General features: G+C 45.4%; 2 protein-coding genes across 7 annotated transcripts in view; both read left to right on the top strand.

The window, feature by feature from the left end:
* EVL (Enah/Vasp-like) overlaps positions 1–15,047 on the top strand; it is a 195,873-nt gene that overhangs the window by 104,986 nt on the left and 75,840 nt on the right. The window contains exon 1 of one of the 6 annotated variants that reach the window (XM_079915009.1): positions 11,772–11,954. The exons of the other annotated variants lie outside the window; for them this stretch is intronic. Coding sequence (XP_079771135.1) covers positions 11,944–11,954 — 11 coding nt within the window. The 5' untranslated portion in view covers positions 11,772–11,943. Of the gene's footprint in view, positions 1–11,771; positions 11,955–15,047 lie in introns of those variants that run through there. 6 annotated transcript variants of the gene reach the window in all.
* The window catches only part of EML1 (EMAP like 1), a 275,754-nt gene that overhangs the window by 247,891 nt on the left and 12,816 nt on the right, over positions 1–15,047 (top strand). The window lies entirely within an intron of this gene.

Below are 15,047 nucleotides of genomic sequence, written 5' to 3'. Positions count from 1 at the left end.
CGGGGAGATCCCACATGCCGCGGAGCATCTAAGCCCGTGTGCCACAACTACTCAGCATGCGCACCACAGCTACTGAGCCCACGCGCCACAACTACTGAAGCCCGCATTCCTAGAGCCTGTGCTCCGCAACAAGAGAAGCCACCGCATAGAAGCCTGCGCACCACAACGAAGAGTAGCTCCTGCTCACCGCAATTAGAGGAAGCCCGCGCACAGCAACAGAGACCCAACTCAGCCAAAAATAATAATAATTAATTAATTTTTTTAAAAAGTTAGTCAAACTTTTTCTGATAGAAAGTATAACTGATTTGGCCGAATAGTTTTATAGAGCAAGCAAGTTCTACCAGTTAAGTTTTATGGCAGACCTTTTTCATAAATTGAAAGAACTTAAGCTTACATCTTAAATTGCGTTTATAAATTTAGCGTATTTAGTGCACATATACCACATATGATGTTTCTAAATATTAAATCCTTCGCAACCATCTACACTTCCTGTGAAAAATTATACATGTTGTCTTAAAAATATGCAGGAGGATATATAATTTTCTAAATATTTCTAGAAGGTACATAAGCAGAAAAATTGGGTGACCAGAGTAATACACTGATTTCTGCTGTCTTATTCTATATTTCTGTTTTTAACGCTTTTTACTCCTTGTTTTTTTCCTCCCGCCCTGCCTTCTAGTGTATTATGTATATTGAATTTTCCTAAATTGAATTGAAAGCTGTAAATTCTATTTTTATTCTCCTGGTTTCTGCTCCTGACTTACTGTGACCCATGCTTGCCCCTCTTTCATCATCATTATTGTTCTAAGGCTTGTCAGTGTCTGCGCTTCCCTCAGCCTTTAATGTTCTCTGACCTCCCTCTGTTCCTCATCGGCAGTACTCCCCCACCCCCCCAACACACACACACACACAAGTTGGTATATCTGGAATTTTTGTTCAAAATTATAGATACACTTCCTTAAAAAATGGTTACTGATTATCATTGCTTATTCAAACATAGATTAAACCTCAGGCTATAAGAAGCTTCACTAGATTTTTGCCCCGCCCCCGTAATTTTTCTAACTATTTTAAAAGACCATTTGAATCATTCTGCAGTCTGCAATTCAGTGATATTTAGTACATTCACAGTGCAGTGCAACCGTCACTACTATTTAGTTTCAAAGCCTTTTTATCACTTTTATCAAAAGGAAACTCCGTACTCATTAAGTAATCTCTTCCCATACCTCCCTCCCCTCCCCTCCATATTAATTATATTTTTAATGGGTTTTTTTTGATGTCTTGACATCTTTGGGGGGCCTTGCTGGCTGGGGAGAGACTGCCCCTCCAGGGCTGGCTAATTCCTCTAGACAGTAAATTTGTTGGTGGGTCCACCTTTCATGTACAGACCAACCAGTCTGGAGTCCATACCCTCAGCCGCCCCCTTTATCTAACTCACACACCAGGCCAGTATTTCCCCTGCCCTAAATCAAGCCTGGGACAGGTACCAGACAGCTAGGGACAGGCCCTGGGCCCCACAGCCTGCTGGAATTATTCAAACCAGCCAATCCTAATCTGTTTACCCTGCTCTGCTCTTCCCACGGAAACTCCAAGAGGGGCTGTCGCCTCTGCCTTCCCCTTGCTCCTTCCTGCCTCCTGACCAACACTGGTGCTTTCGCAATCCCAAACCTCTTGTTTCGAGGGAAACTGTCGGTAACGTTAAACTTTTCTTAGAACGGCATTGTCATCGCTCAGTCACCTTTATAAATGAAAATCCAGACCCAAATGACCCTCCTCAGCCCACCCCGCCCCGTGACAGCACTAATCTGTGAATTCTGGGGATCACATGGAAATGGGATCATACAGTATGTGGCCTTTCATGTCTGGCTTCTTTCACTTCGCATAATGATTTCAAGGTTAATCCGTGCTGTAGCGTGTGTCAGTACCTGCCTCCTTTTTATGGCTGAATAGTATTCAATTATATGCTCCCATTTTTTATATCTTATTTCTTCCTTCGTAAATTTTCTTTTCTTTTTTTTTTTTTTTTTTTTTGCGTTACGCGGGTCTCTCGCTGCCTTGCCCTCTCCCGCTGCGGAGCACAGGCTCCGGACGCGCAGGCTCAGCGGCCATGGCTCACGGGCCCAGCCGCTCCGCAGCATGTGGGATCCTCCCAGACCGGGGCACAAACCCGCATCCCCTGCATCGGCAGTCGGACTCCCAACCACTGCGCCACCAGGGAAGCCCTCTAAGATCTTATATACCTGAAAGTACGTTTCCCCCGCCCCACATTTAAATAATGGTTTAGCGAGGTATGAAATGTGAGTATCAAAGTTTTTCGTCCAGTATTCTGAAGCTAATATCCTGTTGTCTTACTGCAGCTAGGATATAGAAGTCTGTTCTGATTTTTGTTCTTTAATTGGTCATCTGATTTTACTTGGAAAACTTTTTAGAATTTTCTCTCTGTCTGATTTTTTTTAATTAATTAATTTTGTTTTATTTATTTCCTTTTGGCTGCATTGGGTCTTCGTTCCTGCACATGGGCCTTCTCTAGTTGTGGCAAGCCGGAGCTACTCTTTGTCGCGGAGCGTGGGCTTCTCATTGTGGTGGCTTCTCTTGTTGCAGAGCATGGGTTCTAGGCGCATGGGCTTCAGTAGTTGTGGCACACGAGCTCAGTAGTTGTGGCTCGCAGGCTCTAGAGCACAGGCTCAGTAGTAGTGGTGCACGGGCTTAGTTGCTCCGCAGCATGTGGGATCTCCCCGCACCGGGGATTGAACCTGTGTCCCCTGCATTGGCAGGTGGATTCTTAACCACTGCACCAGCAGGGAAGTCCTCGTCTGATGTTTTTGAATATTATTATAATCCTTGTATGTGCACATGCACACTTACATTTTTTACTTATCAATTCTGTTTGTCACCCTGTGAGCCTTTTCAGTCTGAGGTCTTACATCTTTCTTGAATTCTGAAAAATTCTGCCATTATTTCTGCAAATATTTCATCTCTTTGTTTTTCTTTCCTTCTCAGATGCCTTTTTCACAGAAACTGGTACTTTTCTCCTGTCCTCCTCTTTTTCACTTCCTGATGTGTCTAGGTCAGTTCTTTGACCTGATTTTGTGTTTTTCATCTCTCTCAGTTCTTCTGCTGAGGCTATGCATTGAGTTATTTCAACAATTATATTTTTATACTAAAATATTGCTTGGTTCTTCTTTCTCACTGCTTATTCCCACGTCATTATTAAATCTTTCCTTATATCTCCAATAACTTTTATCATGCTTATTAAATTTTCAAATTCCGTTTCCCATGGTATAGGTTCTCTGAAGGAGAAACTCCTGTGTGTTTCACTCACTGTTACACTGCTCTGCTACAATACTGCTTCACTTCCTACTTTATCTTTTTTTATGTTTTAGTTTTATTGAAGTATAGTTGATTTACAATGTTGTGTTAGTTTCTGGTGTAAAGCAAAGTGATTCAGTTTTGTTTTGTTCTTTTTCAGATTCTTTTCCATTGTAATTTATTACAAGATATTGAATGTAGTTCCCTGTGCTGTATAGTAGGACCTTGTTGTTTATCTATTTTATGTACAGTAGTTTATATCTGCTAATCCCAAGCTCCTAATTTATCCCTTACTCCCTTTCCCCTTTGGTAACCATAAGTTTATATTCCATGTCTGTGAGTCTGTTTCTGTGTCGTAAATAAGTTCATTTGTGTCATATTTTAGATTCCACATACAAGTGATATCATATGGTATTTGTCTTTGTCTGACTTACTTCACGTAGTACGTTAATCTCCAGGTCCATCCTTGTTGCTGCAAATGGCTTTATTTCATTTTTTTATGGCTGAGTAATATTCCATTGTGTATATATTACCACATCTTCTTTATCCATTCATCTGTCGATGGACACTTAGGTTGCTTCCATGCCTTGGCTATTGTAAATATTGCCACTATGAACATTGGGGTGCATGTATCTTTTCAAATTATGGTTTTCTCCTGATAAATGCCCGGGAGTGGGATTGCTGGATCATATGGTAACTCTATTTTTAGTCTTTTAAGGGACCTCCATACTGTTCTCCATAGTGGCTGCACCAATTTGCATTCCCATCAGCAGTGTAGGAGGGGTCCCTTTTCGCCACACTCTCTGCAGCATTTATTATTTGTAGACCAACACTGCTTCACCTCTGACACCGGATGTGGGGTTTTCACACATCAAGCAGTTCTGCAGTACCAGCTGGGTGTTCTAAGTTTAACTCAATTCTGATGCTGTTTACCTGGAGATAGCATCAGATCCCACAGGTTAAGGGCTCTGTCCCACAAGGCTGTTCCTCCCCCTGCTTCAAATGCCAATCACAAATCCAGGTTATTACCTGGGCTTCAGACCAACTGGCTATTAATTGGAGGCTCCCATGCCCCCTTCCTGGGGTTCAGTTAATTTGATAGGAGAGCTTCCGGAACTCAGGAAAGCAGATTATTACAAAGGATATTAAAGGATACAAATGAACGGCTAGAGGAGAAGATATCAAAGGCAGGGTCCAGAGGGTGCTGAGCGCAGGGGCTTCTGTTCTCATGTTTAGGTTGTGCGCCCCTCCCAGCTTGCGGATACATTCTCTCCACCCACCTGGAAGCTCTCCAACCCTGTCCTTTTGGGAGTTTATGGGGGCTTCATTAAAGAGGTGTGATTGAGTAAATCATTAGCCATTGGTGACTGAACTCAATACAGTAAGTCCCCTACATACAAACGAGTTCCATTCCGAGAGCTCGTTCGTGAGTCCAATTTGTTCTTAAGTCCAACGGAGTTAGTCTAGGCACCCAACTAACAGAATCGGCTATATAGTACTGTACTGTAATAGGTTTATAATACTTTTCACACAAGTAATACATAGAAAAACAAACACAGGGCTTCCCTGGTGGCGCAGTGGTTGAGAGTCCGCCTGCCGATGCGGGGGACACGGGTTCGTGCCCTGGTCCAGGAAGATCCCACATGCCGCGGAGCGGCTGGGCCCGTGAGCCATGGCCGCTGAGCCTGCGCGTCCGGAGCCTGTGCTCCGCAGCGGGAGAGGCCACAACAGTGAGAGGCCCGCATACCGCAAAAAAAAAAAAAAAAAAAAAAACACAATAAAACAGTTTTAACCTTACAATATAGTACCTTGAAAAGTACAGTACAACAGCTGGCATACGGGGGCTGGCATCGAGTGAACAGGCAAGAAGAGTTACTGACTGGAGGAGGGAGAGGAGGTGGGAGATGGTAGAGCTGCAGGATCATCAGCAATAGGAGATGGAGGGCCAGCTGCAATTTCACTCACGCCTGACGTTGATGGACTGCACGTTTGCATCTTTGAAAGTTCACAGCTTGAAGGTTCGTATGTAGGGGACTTACTGTATCAGCCTCTCTGCCCTCCTTGGAAGTTCAGGTCAAGGCTGTGGGTTGCAAGTTACAACCCTCTAATCACATGGTTGGTTCTCCAGGCAACCAGCCCTCACTCATCCTTAGGGGCTTTCCAAAAGTCACCTCATTAACATTAATTCAAGGGTAGTTGAAAGGGGCTTGTTATCAGTAACAAAAGACATCAATTTCACTGTTATCACACAAAACTCTTTCAGGAAGTGAAGACCAGAGGCCAAGTATTATAACAAAGGATGCTTCCATTCCTCTTACACTTTGGAAATTCCAAGGGTTTTGAGAGCTATGAGCCAGAAACAGGGACGAAGACCAGATATATATTTCTTATTGTATATCACAGGTTTCTTCATTAGTTGCCTTTCTTTTAAGTCTTTTTTTTTTTTTTATAGTGCTTACACTTCTCAGAGATATTATCATTTTCCCCTGTGAGTTCATCACTGTTTCCTGGGAACATTCAGTTGCCTCGGCCAGTCCTGCTGATTTATGCTGCAGATGAGTTTGGCCAGGACCTTAGTTGGGATGGAAGTTCCTTGGGGCAGAGGACCGTGGTATTATGGGCAAGGCTCAACCATTCCCTTTCCAAATGCTGAGATTTGAAAAACAAGCCCGTATCTGTCCCCTCTCTGTACCACTAATAATTCCTGTACTTTTTGAGTCCCAGTCTCTGCAGCAGAATAACTTAACAAACATTCTGAACACCCAGTATGTACCAAGAATTGTGCTGGTGGGTACAGGTGGTTATAAAAGATGAATAAAACATGGTAGCCCTTACCTAAAGGATAGTGATCTGTGACAACTATTGATAATGCTGTAAAATGCTGAAGAAACACAGCAGCAGGAATAATTTTCTCTGGGGGCCTGGAGGGCATTAGACACCTCACTGAAGAGGCGATATGTAAGCTGGGTCTTGAAGGACAAATCCAAGTTTGACTACAGTTGGTCATGAACCTTGCTAGTAGGTTTTCATAACATGTCAATGATGTTAACTAATTCTGTGTAGCCGTTTCTCTATCCTCTTTTTCTCTACTCCTAGAACACAAGGACCTACTGCTCAGAACACTTTGCTTCTTTTTAACACAAATTCTCATGGAAAGCTAGTATTACACAAGCATAATTTTTTTCTGTATTTCTTAGTCAAAGACCCTTTTATGCTCAAATATACCACTGAGGCAGAGTAGAAGAGCGATTAGTCTGTTTAAAGGAAAGGAAACTAAAATCCACAGAAGGTGACTTCCCCAAGCCACACAGCAACTAGATCTTAACTAGATCTCCTAATTAAGGTGTCTTTTAGTATAGCTTCCTGATTCGTTGTCAACCATTCTGCTTCCTTTTGGGATCTAGCCCCATGGAAAACATGACTCCTTCTTGACTCCTTCAAGTCAATATAGTTGCTGTTTATTGAACATGATCAAGGGCCAAATGCTTTAGCATTTAACATCCTGTGTGAGATTTGCTGCCCTTCTCTTTCATTTGTTCATTCATGCATTCATTCGTGCAGTTAGCATCTACCCTGTACCTACTATATCCTAAACAGTATACTAGGTGCTGAGCTCAATTCATAGGAACACAGTATAGGGTGCTACCTTAAACGACATTTCTTAACTCTCTCACTAAATTGCTCTTCAAGTGTCAACAGCCCCTATCCTGTTTTTCCAATACTTTCTGTTTCCCTGACACAGTTGATGTAGGAATTGGTGGTGTACCTGCAGCCCATAGTTATTAATATAACCAGTCCTTTCATTGAACAGATGAGGAAGCCAGGGTCGAAAGTGAGGAAGTGAATGCCCCTGGACATACAGCGTGCCAATGATAAAGCGTGGGCTGGGGTCCATGTCTCACAACACCCTGTTCATAAATCTTGCCACATTTCTTGCTCCGTCTCATAATCCTACTCAAGTGCTGTATTAAGCCAGATGGTAGAGTTTTTAAAAAATGCCCCCAAAAGATTCACTCTTACCTGTGACCTACTTATTGAAACCAAGAAAAAGCAGTGGTAACATGTTTGGAGGACAGAGGAAATGAAGGATGAAAGTGAAAGGCACATTTCTCACAGTGAGGATATTTACACTGAAACTAATATCTTTAGGAAATGCTCAGGAAATGAAAAAGAATACCCTTTGGTACTTTAATAATCATAATCAACTTCTGCTTCTGGCCATGACAGAGTATTTGTAATAGACTTGTCATCTTGACAAAAACAACTGTGAAACTGAACAAAATATACAAAATTCCTAAATATATGAAGGATATTGAAACTCAGACGAAATATTAAATTCTGGCTGTTTTCAGGCATTGAACAGGCGACACAGTACTCTGATCTTTGAGTGGAGAAACGCACATGATAAGCCCCACAATGGCTCTAGCTTTCTACCTGGAGTCTCTTTCTGGTCTTGGCACAGAATGGTGGAACCCAAGCTAAAAGTTGATCTTAGTGAGCGGAAGAGTCAGTTGTTGGAATTCCAAGCTACTGAAATAGCTGGATGTTGCAGGGCAAGGAAATAGGGAAGAGGAAGCGATGTTGAGTTTTGTGTAGGGAATTCACTTTGGGTTGTTGGCTAAGGGCTGGCTGTGCATGAGTAGAATGGCACTCTCCGTGAGACCTAGCACAGATTCCCTTCTGTAGGGCTAAGAGCTGAATGATGATGCCAGAGGTCATGCAGTGCTGGGAAATGCTGGAGATCGCTGTCCACCTGAATGAAGAGACCTCACTGAGCAGCACCTAGGCATTCAGTTGAGACCCCAGAACAGCTACGCATTAGGAGTAAGGACTATGCCCTTGAGTAAGGGACATACCCTAGGGCTAAATCAAAATGGAAGTAGAACTTAAGAAAGAATTAATCCAAGCTTGTTAACAATAAAAGGACATGCCAATAATTTACCTAACTGCCAGGACAAACTCAATACCTTTAAAGGAAGACAGCGTAGCCGAGACTGTGCAGTGTATCATAACGGGAGAGAAATTATATAGAGAGGATTATATGAATGATGGCTGACTTCTCATCAGATACCATGGATGCCAGAAGACAGTAGAACAACATTTTTAAGGTGCTGAAAGGGAAAGGAAAAAATCTCAGAATTCTCTATTCAGAAAAAAAAGTGCCTTTAAGTATGTAAGCAAAATGAAGACATTTTTCAGATAAAAGAAGAGTAAGAGAATTTATTGCCGGCATACCTGATGAACAAGACATGCTATTGGCAGTTCCTCAGGCTGAAGAAAAAGGATGCCAGGCAACTCAGATGTTTAGGAAAGGGTGAAGAATACTGGGAAGGATAAATATATATGGGTAAATATAAAAGACTTTTTTCCATAATTAAAAAATACAAACACACATACAGCGTTCTAGTGAGATTATATAATGCATAGGACTACTATACCATTAAGGGTGGGAGTGGATTTATGCAGTTATAAAGTTCTTACATTTTACATGAAGTGTACAATATTAATTCTAAGTATACTGTACGAAATTAAGAATGTATATTTTAATCCCTAGAAAGATGTCTAAAAAGTAATGTAAAGAGGAATAGCTAAAAAGTCAATAGAAAAATTAAAATGGAATTCTAAAGGGTATTTAGTTTACCCAGAAGAATGCAGGAAAGGCACAACAGGGGAACCAAAAACAAATGAGATAAACAGAAAAGTAGCAAAATGGTAGATCTCTACCCAATCATATCAATAAATTAAATGTAAATGGACCAAATATTCCAATTAAAAGGTAGAGATAGGGCTTCCCTGGCGGCACAGTGGTTAAGAATCCGCCTGCCAATGCAGGGGACACAGGTTTGAGCCCTGGTCCGAGAAGATCGCACATGCCACGGAGCAACTAAGCCTGTGCGCCACAACTGCTGAGCCTGCGCTGTAGAGCCTGTGAGCCACAACTACTGAGCCCAAGCGCCACAACTACTGAAGCCTGCGCACCTAGAGCCCGTGCTCTGCAACAAGAGAAGCCACCGCAATAAGAAGCCCGCACACCACAATGAAAAGTAGCCCTGCTCGCCACAACTAGGGAAAGCCCGTGCACAGCAGCAAAGACCCAACACAGCCAAAAATAAATAAATATATAAAATAAAATAAAATGAATAAAATCTATCTTAAAAAAAAAAGGTAGGGATGGATATGTTCATTAACTTACTTGTGGTGATTATTTCATAACATACATATATATCATGAGCCAAGGAGTACAGGTAGCCTCTAGAATCTGAAGAAAAGGCCAGGAAGTTCTTCTCCTTTAGAGCCTCCAGAAGAGACTGTATCACTTCCAACACCTTGAGTTGAGCCCAGTGAGGCCACGAGATCTATGTCAGATGGCTGGCCTACTATTATCTTACAAAACTAAGGTAATAAATTTGTGTTGTGGTAATTTGTTATAGCAGCAGTGGAAAACCAATAAGGATGGAAGAAGATATACTAGGTAAATAGTAAGCATAAGAAAGTTCCAATGGCTACATTAATATCAGATAAAGTAACCTTAAAGACAAAGAGTGTTACCAGCAATAAAGAGGGGCATTTCATACTGATCAAAGGGTCAGTTCATCCGGAAGATAGAATAGTCTTAAAAATATATGTACCTAACAAGAGCTTCAAAATACATAAAATAAAAATTGGCAGAAATACAAATCCACAATCATGTTTGGAGATTTGCTGCTCCGCGGCATGTGGGATCCTCCCGGACTGGGGCATGAACCCGTGTCCCCTGCATCGGCAGGCGGACTCTCAACCACTGCGCCACCAGGGAAGCCCATGTTTGGAGATTTTAACACCTTTGTCTCAGCAATTGATACAATTAGACAAAAATAAATCAACAACGACAGCAAACCAATAAAGACATAAGATCCGAACCACACTTTTTTTTTTTTTTTTTTAATTCATTTATGGCTGCGTTGGGTCTTCGTTGCTGCATGCAGGCTTTCTCTAGTTGTAGTGAGCGGGGGCTACTCTTCGTTGCTGTGCGCGGGCTTCTCATTGTGGTGGCTTCTCGTTGCGGAGCACGGGCTCTAGGTGCATGGGCTTCCGTAGTTGTGGCACGTGGGCTCAGTAGTTGTGGCTCACGGGCTCTAGAGCACAGGTTCAGTAGTTGTGGCACACGGGCTTAGTTGCTCTGCGGCATGTGGGATCTTCCCAGACCGGGGCTCAAACCCGTGTCTCCTGCATTGGCAGGCGAATTCTTAACCACTGTGCCACCAGGGAAGCCCCGAACCACACTTTTAACCACCTTGACTTAATTGACATTTTTAGAAAAATGCACCGGTTTCAGAACACATCTTCTGACTACCTGCTGGACCATCAAACAAGTCTCAGTAAATTTAAAAGGACTGCAGTCATACCAGGAAGAACCAAAGAAGAAATTCTAAGTATGTTCTTTGACCACAGTAGAATTAAATTAGAAATAAATAATAATAACAGAGGTAAGATAACACCAAATATTTGGAAATTAAACAAAATATTTCTCAATAATCTATGGATAAAAGAAGTCAGGGAAAAATAGAAAATATTTTGAACTAAGAGAAAATGAAAACCACAATATGTCAAAGTTTGTGGTTTGCAACCTGAAGCTGTGCTTAAAGGGAGATGCATATCTTTGAAATCCTTTGAAAGTGCACTTTCAGCCTTCAGCTCTCACTGCCTGTGCTTTCAGCTCTCTAGTTAGAAGTGATCTTGCTTTTGTACTGTTCTCGGTGTAGCTGTTTTCCACTGTATCAATCATAACATCTTAACACATCAACTTGCTAACCTGTCGGTCTCTTCCTTTCTAACCCGCAAAAACCCTTTAAGGACAAGTAACTGCTGTTCCCATCGATCTTTTGTCTCTAGTTTCTAGCACAGGGCATGACACTTGGTGGGTCCCGGTCAATTTTGAATGAAAGATTGGGAATGGACCTTATCTTCATGAGGACCCTGTGGAGACAAGCAAACGAAGAATTATTAGCCCCATTTTACAGTTGAGAAAACAGAAGCCCAGGTTCCCTTAATGAGCCAGTGACAAGGCCAGGTTTCCATCATTCCTCAGAAATTTTCCTTTCGGGTCCTAAGTTGCTGACAGAAACGTCACCATTAGTGAGAAGCGTCTCCCCAGCAGAATTGTAGAATTTATACCGGGGTAGAACTAAAGCCTTCACCAGCTGTAACCTCATCATGTCGTCTTTTATTCTCTGGAGGCTGGGCCAGGGCACCTTTCCGTGAATGCTTGTAGGAAGCCCTCGGCGCTGGGCCTCGGCGTCCTGACCGGTGAGGGAGTCTGGCCCTTGACCTTTCAAAACGCCCTGCCCGGCTGCGACCTCATCCCGGCCCTGCAGAAAGCGCTGGAGCTGGAGGCTGCAGCCTGGCGCTTTCAGGCAGCCCACGCTGGTGGGTCTGTGCACCACAAGCTCTGTTTCTCTATTTTCTACCTAGGTTTCAGTTCTCAACTGGGGTTTGTTTCTCCGTTGCCTCTGGTTCAGCTTCCTTTTCCTGTTTGGTTTTAAGTAGAGTCTAAAAATCAAGTTGCTGCCTTCCGAGGGTCTGTGCTCTCTGATCAGCTGGCCTGGTGGGAATACAGGACTTACCTCCTCGGGTTCCCTGTGCTACAGACGTGCAGCCATGGCCACAGTGTGAGTACGGGGACCAGAGGGGACAGAGGGACGTCAGAGGAGACCGAGAATCACGGGGACTGTAGAGATCTCCCCAGATCCCCTGGGTGTACTGATGGGGAGACCGAGGACCCAGAGGGCAGAGGACTCTCTCACAGTCACACAGCAGGTTACGATGGAGCCTGCCCTCTCCGTCTGCTGGCCTGTCCACTACGCTGGCCTGTGTCTCTGGGTGCCTGTCATCTTTAATGGCTTTTTTGTGTGTGTCAGAATCACTTCCTCAGCAGTCAGGTGCCTGCCTCGGGTGGTGGAGGGGGCTCTGAACTATCTGAGGGGACTGGGGCTTGGCTGAGAGATGCTGTGGACAGGTCCTGGCTCTTCTCTCAGAACGACCTGAAAGCATCAGGGGGTTTTCTCTGAATGCTGGGCACAGAAGGAGGGGCTGGGGTGCCTTCTGTACAAGTTGAGACCTCGTGGGCTGTCACAGCAGAGCCCTGACCTTCTGCTTGAGAGCCTTGGGACTGACTTTAGACCGCAGGTCACTGAGGCTGCTGCGGTTTAGCCCATGTGTGGGCACCAGCCGGTCTGTGTCCTGACCTGGTCATTGTGAGCGCCCTTTCCAAAGGTGAGAGTACGATTCAGACGTGATTTGCCCCTGCCCTGCGACCCCGTACAATACTGTGGCTCGTAGGACAGAGCTTCATCCTCTGGGATTTGGGGCATTGACTTGATCGACTCACTGCAGCTGTGCGTCTCAGCATAAATTATAATCCCTCCCCTTAAAAATTACTTCACAGTTCCCAAACTGCTGTTTCACCGGTTTTCTTGATTCTTTCAACCGTGTTGGTTGGTTAGCTCAGGAAGGGGGCATCACTGCTGTTCTGTGGGCGAGGAGGCCTGGCCTCTGGTCGGCTGTGGCCCTCGCTCAGGGTTGCATGGCTGGTTGAGGAGGGACTGGAAGGAGAACCACCCAGAACAGCTGCGTCCAGCGTTTCTCCCAGGATGCAACACGGGCTCTCTAGGAGCATTTTGCAGGGAGTTACGAGAGCTGACACACAGTAAGTGGGGCCCGTCCGATGCTTCTGGTCGGCAGGGGAGCTTTGGAGAGGGCGGCGCTCTCGCGCCATGGCGCGGCCTTGGGCAGGCTGCCGGAGCCCTTCCTCCAGGCGCTGGCAGCTCTCAAGGCCAGGGCCGCAGTTGGCCTTCCCTGCTCCTTTGCAGCCAGTTTCCTATCATCCTCGAGCTCTAGAGGACTTGTGGGTGGAGCTGCAGCAAACCAGACTTTCCGTTTCAAAGGCTCGTTAGCTTCCAAAGTGGGCAGGCGCCAAAGTCATTACCTGCCGAAAACTACACTGAAAAGCTGAGTCTACTCTATCCTGTCAACTACTGACTGCAGAAAATAGTATCAGAAGTAAACCAGGAGGAAGCAAAGCAGTTCTTAAAAGTCTTTTAAAGTTGTAGAACTCTTCGGAGTTTCCATCTTGAAAGCAGGTTGAGACCATCTACAGTAGATCACCTGGGTTAGTGGTGCTTCAGGCATCTTACCCTCCACTTCAACCAGATCCGCTCTCTTTTATCTTTTTAAAGTACTCCTCGATATTTCTTTGAGGAAAAGAAGTTGTATTATTGCTGGTGATGATGATTTTGAAATCTGAAAACTACTTATTTAGTCCAGCTCTGAGGTATACACAGTGGGGAAATTGAGGCCCAGAGCTGGGGCAGAGCTTGTTCTTTGGTGAGTGAGTTAGTGGTCCAGCCAAACCAAAACCCAGGTTCTCGGCACCCACCCTCCCCGTCCCAGGCTGCCTGCGCTCACGGTGCCAGCGGGACCGCACGTACAGCAGCTGTGAGAGCTGTAGATGGTTTGCTTTCCACATGCTGACATAGCAGAGATGTGATCGCTGGATTCCTAGGTCACCCTGGTTCCTGTGGTGGGGATGGAAAAGGCCTTCCCATCATGAAAGCGGGTCAGTCCCAGCTCCGGCCATCCATCAGTCAAGAAACATTTTCTGAGCACTCAACCCTGGGCTGGGACCGGGGAGTTCTCTTGAGCACGTGCCGGCGTACAGCACGCTGTCTCGGGCATGATTTCATTTAATGCCTACGGCGATCCTGAAGGTGGCAGCTATTGCTTTTATTGTTCCCACTTCATAGTGGAAGAAACCACGGTAGAGAGGCAGGGAGTAAGTTGCCCAGGAAGTGAGAGACCCAGGCTGGAGCGGGCCTCCTGATGCAGACGCTCTGCACTCTTGCCCCTGAGCTGGTCGAGTGGGAAGGCGGTGTTCTCAGGAATGAAGGAATCACAGGGCCTTAGTCCGGTGCAGTGTAGACCATGGTGAGTGTAGACAGGAGGCACGGCAGGAGTTGAGAAGTCGGGGGCTGCCAGGAGGTACTTCAGGGAGAAAGTGGGGTCTCAGGTAGACTCGAAGGATAGGGGTGAGTTGTATTTTTATTTTTTATTTTTATTTTCGGCTGCTCTGGGTCTTAATTGCAGCATGAGGGATCTTCGTTGTGCCATGTGGGATCTTTAGTTGCAGCATGCCGGCTCTTAGTTGCAGCATGCGAACTCTTAGTTGCAGCATGCATGCGGGATCCAGTTCCTGACCAGGGATTGAACCCAGGCCCCCTGCATTGGGAGTGCAGAGTCTTACCCACTGGACCACGAGGGAAGTCCCAGGGATGAGTTTTAAAAGGGACCGAGGGGCTGCTCTCGGTGGCAGGGAGACAGAGGGAACAGGACAGACGTCCTGAGACTGCACTAGGGGCAGTAGGAAGCGGGCGCACGGTCGAAAATCGTGGAGAAGCGGAAAGCCCAGCTAGAGCGCCAGCAGAGGCGGGGCCCTGCTCACGCCCGCTGCAGCCTTCACCCCCCGACCTGCGCGAGGGCATGAGGCAGCCACGCCAGACCTGGGCACGAAAATATGAGGAGGGGCCACACGGGGAGGGACAGCGAGGGGAAAGACCCTGAGACGGGAACGGCTCGGTGCGTCCAAAGGTCAGGAAAGGAACGGGGAGGCTGAAGCGACATAAGGGGAGAGTGAAGGGAGGTGGGGCGGAGGGGCAGCCAGGCCTCATCACGCAGAGCCCGGGAGCCCGGAAGGAGTCCAGGCTGTG

This window comes from Stenella coeruleoalba (assembly GCF_951394435.1).
Source record: "Stenella coeruleoalba genome assembly, chromosome: 2".
Lineage (NCBI taxonomy): Eukaryota > Metazoa > Chordata > Mammalia > Artiodactyla > Delphinidae > Stenella > Stenella coeruleoalba.
The sequence above is the reverse complement of the archived record's forward strand: the minus strand, read 5'-3'. Positions and strand labels throughout refer to the sequence as shown.